The following is a 10,950-nucleotide window of genomic DNA, read 5'->3' on the forward strand; positions in this document are numbered from 1 at the left end:
AACGTGTCCAAGAGAATTTGAGGATACTCTGAGAAACGTTGGATCTTAATCGTGCAATCCACTTTTTGATGCGGGCGTACGTACGTACATACGTAGTATTTGTATATATACATAGATACGTCGAGTATAAACGCACGTACTTCGAAAGAGATAAAAAGAGAGAGAGAGAGAGACTATCGCGTATATCCTTGATCGGGGCGGCTCCGGAAATTCCCTAGAAGTGATTTTTTTAAACAGGTTTGACCGGTGGTTGCGCGCATGCGCACAGACACGCGTGTTAGCGCACGGATACGTATTCAGTATGACATAACACGTTTCTTTCATTTTCATCGAACCGTGATTATTATATTATTACAATCGTTTGCATTGTGTCCAATTGAAAAAAGAAAGTGAAAAAAAAAAAAGAAAGAAAAAGAAAAAGAGTACGTCCATTTTTATCGAACATTTTAATCATATTTCTTTTTATATACAATGAACCAATTTATTTTGATTGTTAAAGAATATAAGAATATAAGGAGCCTATCTCAAACAAGGAAGTCGAAGTTTATTGATTATTTCAAAAGAAAATGAATGATCGTCGATAGTAACGTCGTAAATGACGTTTTTATTTAATCAGAAATTATGTAACAATAACGTGAGATTTTAGAATAGGCCCTTCGCATTGCTGTGCAATACCGAAGCTACGTTCCTTTATTCTCAAGATACATATGTTCGGTCATTGCAAAATCCAGATTACAGCATCCGAAACTCGATCATCTGTGGACACCTGAATGTCCTGTTTTTTTTTTTTACAATATAAAACGTGTATTTAAAAAAAGGAGAGGGGCAGAAAAAAAAACTCGATTACAGTAAAGTATTAACACGAAATATACTTGTCGTATTTTATATATATATATATATATATATATATATATATATATATATATATATATAAAGGAGACCAATCGAGAAGCAAAAGAAAAATGTTGGACCTTGGCATTCCTCGAGTTTCTGACCTAAATTTTATTATCGCCCTTCCATTACCTACCTTTCTACGTTGCTTATTGATTAATAACATTTCTTTTCTTTTCTTCTTTTTTTTTTTTAATTTTGTTTCTTTATTTTTTATTTATTTATTTATTTATTTATTTACTTTCCCATTACATTTCTATTTTCAATATGTGAACGTCTGAAAGTCGATACAGGAAATACTATCCCTATGTATGCATGTCCGTTTAGCACGTTGAAACCGATATCCTTCATGAATGGCAAGACCGAAAGTGATAGTCCCGAAGGCCAGGCCTTCCTCTCTAACTTTCTATGATTAGAAAGAACAAAAAAAAAAAAAAAAAAGAAAAAAGCAAAAAAAATATAATTAGAGAGGAACGTTCGATCGATAAGCCGAATCGGACGGATGAACGAAACGAAAAAAGGAAGAAAGGATGATCGCAATTAAAATTAATAATTATATTATTCGACCATTTTCATATTTCCTATATTATAAAAGCATTAATTATCAAATACATCGGATTATTTTATTAAAACGCAGACGGTATAATGACAGTACTATTACATCGTAAATTTGCACTGAAATATCTCCGATGGTAATTCAGTAACCAATCGTGGTAAATATTTCCTGTTCCTATATATATAAAATTTCTAAATGATCTATCTTCATTCTGTATTCGTATTGGCGAGAATAGAAGAAGAAGAAGGATAAGAAGAAAAAGAAGAAAAATAAAAAAAAGAAGAAGAAGAAGAGAAAGGAGTCTTTGACGCTGCGAAGAAGGCGATCAAGCGCAAGTTGGTGAAAGAGATCGAGAGAGAGATCAAGAGAGAGAGAAAGAGAGAGAGAGAGAGAGAGAGAGAGAGGCGTCCCCTGTAAGTAGGACGGATCGGGTCTCGTGATACGATTTTTTCTTCAACAATTACCTACCTCTCCGTTAATAAATCTACACGCGAGCGCTCTGCTCGTTGTGTCGTAAGAGATTGTAAAAGACGAACCAGAGAATTTCTCCGACGATATATACATATATACATATATGCATGCATGCATGCATGCATACATATATACATATATTTGTTAGTTACGTACATATGTGTACTACGTATTCACGAAATTGTTCGTCTACGTTTTAAATCCTATCGATGGTTGACAATTTGTAAATGTATGTTAAAGTTTCTCCCACCCTCTTCCTCCGACTCTCTCGACCACCGATTAGAACGTGAAATATTATACATAATCCGACAAAGGTAACGCGATATTAAATATTTTTTCTTCTACTTAATATTTTTTTTTTTTGCTTCTCTCTCTTTCTTTTCTTTTTCTTTTTTTTTTTTGTTTCCTTTTTGTTCTCTTTTCAAACTGCATCAGATTTCAATACTCCCTTGAGCTGTCATAAGAGTAAATAGAGTAAACACGTTAAAGTTTATACGGTGAATGAAAGTATTAATGCTGATTCGTGATCGATCAACGTCGATTAATTGCGATTACGAAGTCGAGTTTCGCTCGACGAACATACAACTAACTAACTAACTAACTGACTTACTAACTAACCAACTAACTAACTAACTAATTAAGTACTTACCTATTCGATTACGTTTACCGTGACTTGAGAAAGAGAAAAAAGAAAATGAATGAAGAACGGTTTTCACTCCGTATGTAACGATTGAAAATTTCGAGTCGAAATGTTATCGAAAATCTTTTTTTTAACATTAATAAACTATTTGAAATAAGATTTGGTTGGTCATCGGCAACTACAACGCTACGCGACCCTGATCGTATGCTATCGAGAGCCATATTCCGACTTGTAGCAAGGATCAACTTTCGCTTCGTCGCACTCTGCGCACTCTGCGCAATCTTGCATCTCGATGCACCTACAGAGGAGAGACCTCGGGATATTTCGATCGTAATCAAATTGTTCTTTTGTGCTTTTTGATATATATATATATATTTTTTCCTCTTTCTTTTTTTTCTTTCATTATCGCGACACCGTAGTGCGAATGTATCGTTCGTTCTTAATCGCATTTTTTCTCCTTTTCCGAAAGTTTTTTGTTTCGTAATTTTTTTTTTTTTGCTATCTTTGAAAATCTTTGAAAACGACAGCTTTTTCTCAAGTTTCATAAGGCATTCGATAAATTAATGATCGTTAATTAATCGACGTTTCTTGCTCGCGAAAAGAAAATCTTGTTGAACGATAAAAGTGTTTGTAACTTTTAAAGAAGGGAATCTTATCGGTTGTTAACAGTATGTACACCGGGTTATTCGTAATTAACGTCGATTAATTTTTACGACGATCGACCAATGGTAATTCGTCGATAATCAATTCCCCATAAACGTATGCAGAAAGTGAGAGGACACAAGATCCTCGTAATAGCACGTACGGCGTTACTTTCACAACGAGAGCAAGGTCTCGTTTTCTACACGTCGATTCGTCGTAATCTTTATTTTTTTCCGTCGTATGGCGTGTTCGCGTTTGTTCGTCATTTCTATCGTAACAGTACGGCTTACGATCGGAATCGGAACTGGTATTTTATTCGTATTCTTTCTCTTTTTCTTTCACCGTGGATTATTCAATGATGTAGAATGAAGGAAAAAATAACAATTCGTAATCGGGAGTATACAATAGATTAAACGATGTAAGTAATGCTTACTTTATTGTTACTACATAAAGAGAAAAAAATAACTACGTGTAGTACAAAAAAAAAAAAGAAAAGAAAAACTAAAAAACTGCATACGTTGTCTCTAAACGCGATAGATAGATTAGAACATATGTCAAACCTATGAACATTATAAATTTGTTATCGTGTTTATAATCATTTCGAACACCCAACGCCATCTTGTATTTGTTGGATGAGATGATCGACAATTATAAGATGAAATCACTTGGATCATTGATCACGCAGCTTTCGTACTTGTTGTAGACATAGTCGTCGACATATTCGCCATTGTCGTTCCTGCACTCGATGGAGTAGTCGAAGATGATGCACCACCGGTCGTAGTGGACGTAGTCGTCATAGTTATCGGGGTGGATGTAGAAATATTAGTTCCCGTTGATTGTCCGATCGTACTGGTAGTCGTGAACAATACTAATTCGGGACATAATTTCAAACATAACGAGTTCCAAATATAATTCCAATTGTTAAGATCAATGCAATTCGTTTGACAATATAAACGCCGGGTCGGTTCGATTATCCTGAAAATATCGATCGTTGATTCGACGTTCTGAAAAATAACGGATTAACGAATCAAAAAAGAACAAGAAAAAAGAAGTATATACATATATGTATATATATATAAATTAATATTTCTCAATGGCAAATTAAGAGAAGACGATGAAAAGAGTAGACGATGAAGTTAATTTTAAAAGAAGTTTTACCTGAAAACAGACTGCACCGAAAAGAAGAAGAGATATAAAAACTGTTTTATTAACTCGCGACATTGCGTTGAGAAACGACGAACGATTTCTGTTTTAGCCGTACAAATTATAACACGTTCGGTTGGCCCGTTCGGCTTTATTTATAGGAAAACTGAAATCGTTAATATTCATTTTTTTTCCTTTTCTTCTTTTTTCTTTTTTTTTATTTCATTTTTCTCTTTCTTTTTCATTTTCTTTTTTTTTCTTTTTTTTCCATGAGATAAGGCGAAGCGTTTCGTGATATCGTCGAGTTATTGTCTTTAACGATAATAAACGGCATTTAGGTTGAAAGTATTTCTTTGACGAAGGACTTCGTGCTACGGTGTTATTGAGATGTCAAAGAACTCGTCGTTAATTTTCTACGTACGCTTGTTTTGTCGTAGTAATTGAAAAAAAGAAGAAAAAAAAAGGAAAAAGAACAAGCATAACCGACGAAGTTACCAAGATGAAAAAAAGCAAACGTGTCTTTCGGCTGAAGAGATTAGAAGGGATTGTCTCGACGATAACGAGTCACCTCGGGAATTAACATGTGAATGGATCTTCTAATCGGAAGAGATTACTTTCGATTCTGCATTGGCACATGAACAGCCTGAATTTATATAGCTCGATTTGTATGCACGTCTATACGAGCTGATTCCAATCGTTTCGTTCATATAAACGTTTAATATTCTCCTTACGATACGGTAGATCTATAAATGCTTTTTGTTTAGAAAAGTAGTAAAAAATAAAAATAAAAGAAAACAACAAAATATGGAACATACTTTTTCTTTTTTTCTATTTGTATCTCCATCGATTAAACAACGTATATCTTAATTGTGAATATTTATAATTTATATCCGTATTGTGTCAAAGAGATAGTGCATTTTATAAAAATCCATTCTACCAAAGTGCATCCCTAGGAAAAAAATGTACACTCCAGGAAAAAGAGATATACGTCGCGTGATCTTTGCTATCTCTTTTGAAAATAACTCCGACGGGTCGATAACAATAAAAACCGACAAAGGGAGCTCTAGAACATTCCTTTTTTCTTCTTTTCTCTCTCTTTTTTCCTTTCTCGTTCATCTCCTTCTAGCCGTTCCCTTTTTCTCTCCTGTCATTATCGATCCTCATTCTACGTTGCATTTTTCCTTCTCTCGTTTGTTCACCAACAACTTTTTCAACGTTTCGTAACAGTTAGACTATTCGGCTTAACGTTAACATTTATAACAATATTCTTGAAAAGATTTATTTTCTCGTTCAAGTTCTCATTTTTAAGAATTAAAATTAATACAAATACACACGGCGAATAGATAATATCGAAAAGATATATATAGTATGATTAAAATGAAATCAAGTTTTACAAGTTTGGCCAAAAGTTCTACAAGAGTTTAAAAATCGATTACTCTTTTACGCGGACTTCTTAATTTTTTTTTTTTTAATTAAGAAATTTCCTAGGCTCGTAATTTTACAATCTAAAAAAAAAAAGTTAGCTGAAAGAATTTGGAAGAAGAGTAATTGATTTTTAAAATCACTTAGAAAGTTTTGGCCCATCTAGAAATATTTGGTCCACGCTATATAAATAATTACTAAAGAGGATAAATGAGATGACGTTTCTATTCTTATCGACGTATTTACCGTCGATAAATCAGAAATTTTATTTATCCTTCTTCGATATTTTGTGCTCTGTAGATAAATCAACGGTTCTCCGTAGTACCTGTCGGTAATTAAACTCTCTTCGTCGATAAAAATTCTTCCTAGGTGTCGCTTCGATGCCGTCGACGATTCTTTACGTATATTTTCTGAAAAGTTTGAGCACATTCATCAATATAATTATCGTCATCGATAAAAATAAAAGTAACAATATTTGACGAATCGATTATTTTTAATCGATAACAATTCGCAAAAACGCAACGATTCACGAGTTGATTTATTCCCAACGAGGTAAAACAAATAATACTTCGACATAATTTATAACGTACAAAACGAGCGACATAAGAGACGAAATTTGATTGGTCAAACATTATATTATTAACGTACAATACTCAATTGGACCAATAACGTGAAATCTTACATCGCGATTTATAGTTTCGGAATCAATATTTCTTAGGAGGATGTATCTGCATATATCCGACGTCAGTCGTCGATGAATACTTCCGATGAGGAGGAAGGGAAAGACGGAACGTTCGAACGTTAGATAATCGTTTCGCGTCGCGTTTGGTTAAGGGGGGAAAGAACAAAAGGAAATAAAGGATGAAAGGAAGGAAAGAAAGAAGGAAGAAAGAAAAAAAGAAAGGAAGAAGAAAATAAATAAAAGAAAGAGATGAACGAAGAGATAAAGGGAGAAAGAAGGAGAGAGAAAGAAAAGTGAAAAAAGAGAAAAAGGAAAGAAAAAGAGAGGAGCCAGGAAGAAGACGCAAAAGAAGAATTACAAGAAGAGGAAGAACAACGAGAACAAGAGGAACAAGAGAAAGAAGAAGAAGAAGAAGAAGAAGAAGGAAGGAGAGGAGACGAGAGGAAGAGGAAAAAAGAAAAGCGAGAGGGTAAGTACTGAGGAGTTTTTCTTTGAACAGAATTCTGCCGGTAGTCGGCTCCTTGACGTTTCTCCAGGGGGGTTTCAACCTTGCGCGTAAGAGTAGAGACTGATAGTGGCAAGGGGTGCATATCGGAGAGAAGATGAGAGTAGAGGGATGGTAGGAATGGATAGAGAGAAAGAGACGAGAGAGAGAGAGAGAGAGAGAGAGATAGGTAGATAAATAGAGAGAGAGAGAGAGAGAGTGGGTGACCACGATGAAGAGCGAGCATCAGAGAGAGAGAGAGAGAGAGAGAGGGGGAAAGAGAAAGAGAAAGAGAAAGAGAGTTGCCCAAGGGAGTAGTAGTAGTAGGAAGAGGTGGAGGAGGAAGCAGAGGATGAGAAGGAGGAAGAGGAGGAGGAGGAGGTGGAGGATGGGAAGCGAAGGAGAGCAACGGTGGTTATGGGCCGAAGTACAAAAGAGAAAGGAGAAGGTAGCGGCGGAGAATGGGATGGGACAACGAGAAATGGAGGAAGCAAGAGGTCGATGGTGAAAGAGAGACAAGTAGGGAGTAAAAGAGAGAGAGAGAGAGAGGGTAGAGAAAGAGAAGGGTTGGGAAAAAGGGGGAGAAAAAATACGAAGAAAAGGAAACGAGAAGAAGATAGACTGCGGAGAAGAGAAGAGAGAAGGGAAGAGCAGACAGTGTATGTACGTGTATATATATATATATATATAAGTATGTATATAGGTATGTATGTATGTACGTATATACGTATGTAGAAGGTGTAGAGAGTTCGGAAGCGAGAGAGATGAAGAAGGGAGAGGGACAATTCTCCAGCGAGGTATATACAAGCGAGTGAGAAAGCGAGAGAAACTATAAAAGGGGGATGAGATCTGTGGGTTGGGGGAGGTAAAGCAACCTCGAAACAGAGAGAGAGAGAGATAGAGATAGATAGATAGAGATAGATAGATAGAGGAATAGAGAGAGACAGATAGACAAAGAGAGAGATAGAAAGAGACGGGTAGATAGAGAGAGAGAGAGAGAGAAGTAGAATAGACTTAAGAGAATTGGAGAAACAGAGATGGAACGATCGTCGGGACGTCATAGTGATGAGGTTAGAGAGGGACAAAGGTAAAAGCGGAAAGAGAGGGTAACGAAGAAAGAGGAGGATGGTGATAAGGAGCGAGCGAGAAGATACAAGGATAGGAGATACGAAAGAGGCAGAGCAGAGAAAGAGTAGGAAGGAGAAAAGGATGAAAAGGAAATGGGAAAGTGCGAGGGAGATGCTTGCTCGCGAAGGAGATAAAAAGAGAATGTAGAGGAGAGGTGGGGAAGAGGAGAGGGCTTGGTGAAGAGATCGGGGGACGGGGAAGTAGTAAACGAGAGAGATGAACATTTCGGGTGGGAGAAGGATCGAAATACGAAGTGTGTGTATATATATATATATATATATATATATATATATATATATATAGTTGGTATATTCGTGTGTATATAGATATATACTTCGTATATTCGTATTATATATATGTACATATATACTTTGTATATTCGTGTGTATATATATATATATACTTGGTATATTCATGTATATATATATATAGACTTCATATTATATATATATATATATGAGAGTGTGAGAGAAACCGTGAGACGATGATAGCGGAGAGAAGAGTGGGAGTGAGCGAGTGAGAGAGCAACAGCACGCGTGAGAAAGAGAAAGAGAGAGATAGAGAGTAGTGAGAGAGAAAGAGAGAGAGAGAGACAGAGAGAGAGAAAGACAGACAGACAGACAGAGAGAGAGAGAGAGAGAGAGAGAGAGAGAGAGAGAGAGAGAGAGAGAGGAAAGCAAGCAGAGTCGACTCGGATATGAGGGTGTCGCGCAAGCCGGTCACGCTGAGGTTTCCATGGCAACGACAGGCGATAAATCAACCCGCAACATCCCCAAGTACCGCCAGATAAAACCGCATACACATATGGCCGTACGTACGTACGTACCACGTATGTACTTAACATGTATGTATGTATATACATATATGTATGTATGTGTATCTATGTACGAATGTATGTATGTTTGTATGTATATATGTATGTATGTATGTATGTATGTATGTATGTATGAATGTATGAATGTAGATAGGTATGTATGTCGTACGTATGTATAACACCTATGTATATACGCGTTCGTCGACGCCGGCACCGTCGCTGGCGACGCCGCCGTGCGAGATACCGACTGTTAACTCTCCGCGCCCAAAAACTTTTCCCTTCGGCCGATTTATGCCGTTGGTTGCTCGCGCCGCCAACGAATTTCTTTCTTTTTCTCTCTCTTTCTATCTCTTTCTTTCCTTTTCGTTCTTTTCCTCTCATTTTTTTTTTCGTTTGTTCATGGCTTGCTTGCTTGCTTTCTTTCTTTCTTTCTTTCTTTCTTTCTTTCTTTCTTTCTTTCTTTCTATTTATCTATCTTTCTTTTTTTCTTTCTTTTCTCTTTTTTTCTTTCTTGTCCATATCGAGTCGTATATACATATATATATATATAGATATCATATATACATATATCATAACTACCGTACCACATATATCGTACATTATACATCATACATACATACTTCGTATTTTCGTGCATACATACATCATACATATATACATACATACTTATATATAACGTACGTATAGATATATTATGTATGATGCTGTACGTAATATACGTATATACATATTATACATACGTACGTATGATAGACATATATACGTTTAGTTGATATACGTATACATACGTAATACGTATATACATACATATGTATATAGATTCACTATCCATGCAGAATAACAGAGAGAATAGGATATGCACGGTGGCTGGGCCTACCATATCCACGAAGGACATGCGTCGATTCTTAAATTATCACGAAACTAATCGGAAAGAATAAACATTTTTTTTTAATTACGATCGATTATCGAAGGTAAATCTATTTCTATTACAACGCGTAGGAAAGAGAGAGAGAGAAACACAGAGAGAGAAAATAAATTCTGTTGTCGAGTGTTACTCGAGAAAGGAAAGTAATGGGAAAAAAAAAGAAAAGGGAATAGAAAAGAGAAAAACAGGGGAAGTAGTAACAAAAAAAAAAAAAAAAAAATACGCGAACGAAAAACGTCCAACAATATTATTACGAAATCTCTAAAATCTCTAGCGAATTTTTCTTTTTTTTTCTGACGAATGTCGAATAGACAGGTCAATTTTGTTTTTGAAATGAACGAATCCTCGTCATGTATTCACATTTTTTAAGAGTGACAGAGTGGGGGTGGATTAACTTAGAAATGTTGAATGACAACAGCAGTCAATGTCGTATATCGTATCGAAAATTCTTGTAATTTTCTTTGAAAAGAAATATTATTTTTTTCTGTTTCTTTTTCTTTCTCTTTTTTGTAATATCGATTCAATAATTGCCGAAAAAATAAATTTCGAATTTCTGATTTGAAAACAATTTTTATTTTATTAAACTTTCGAAATATGAAATTCGTGGAGCTCGATGCGGTAATGAAACCTTTTCTCTGCGTCACGTCAAAAATTCTGCAGTACATTCGATGTTGTGTATCGGTAAATATGTTGACTGATATCTTGGCTAACAAAATGATTGGTTCACTCTTTTCAACGGATACAAATTATTTTTATCAAATCATTTCGTAAGCGGAAACTTTATTCCGATTTATTATTCATTTCAATTGATTCGAGTTTTCTTTTTCTTTTTTGACTAATCTGATTTCACTTTTCTTCTTTCTTTCTTTTTTCTTTTGCTACGAGGATATTTATGATTCAAAATATACATCCCGAAGGATTTCGTTAGATGAACTACGCCAACACACAGTCGAAGAAAATATGATCGTTATATTACATCGAGTCTAATGGAAAATATTATCTTTGTAAAATGTGTAAAACTTGAGTAAAGATTTTATTTTATTGCGTGCGAATCGACGATGGGACGCATTGAATATTTAACAAAATAAAAGCATTTTTCAATTTGAAACATGAAATGCACGTTTTCGGTAGGTATTCACTAAAAATTAAAAA

The 10,950-nt window shown here is 35.2% G+C and overlaps 3 protein-coding genes across 3 annotated transcripts in view; 1 reads left to right on the top strand and 2 right to left on the bottom strand.

The window, feature by feature from the left end:
- Positions 1-10,950, bottom strand: part of LOC127069451 (chorion peroxidase) — a 60,064-nt gene that overhangs the window by 18,883 nt on the left and 30,231 nt on the right. The gene's annotated exons all lie outside the window — the stretch shown is intronic.
- Positions 3,620-6,507, bottom strand: LOC127069487 (integumentary mucin C.1-like). The gene is made up of 2 exons (XM_051006573.1): positions 4,359-6,507; positions 3,620-4,204 (listed from the first exon to the last, which is right to left on the bottom strand). The coding sequence occupies exons 1-2, from the start codon at positions 4,419-4,421 to the stop codon at positions 3,878-3,880; spliced, it is 390 nt and encodes a 129-aa protein (XP_050862530.1). The 5' UTR covers positions 4,422-6,507; the 3' UTR covers positions 3,620-3,877.
- Positions 6,765-10,950, top strand: part of LOC127069449 (zinc finger MIZ domain-containing protein 1) — an 85,490-nt gene continuing 81,304 nt past the window's right edge. Inside the window, exon 1 of the mRNA XM_051006489.1 lies at positions 6,765-6,916. The gene's annotated coding sequence lies outside the window, so the exon portion shown is untranslated. The remainder of the gene's footprint in view (positions 6,917-10,950) is intronic.

Source organism: Vespula vulgaris, chromosome 15, assembly GCF_905475345.1.
Source record: "Vespula vulgaris chromosome 15, iyVesVulg1.1, whole genome shotgun sequence".
Classification (NCBI taxonomy): Eukaryota; Metazoa; Arthropoda; class Insecta; order Hymenoptera; family Vespidae; genus Vespula; species Vespula vulgaris.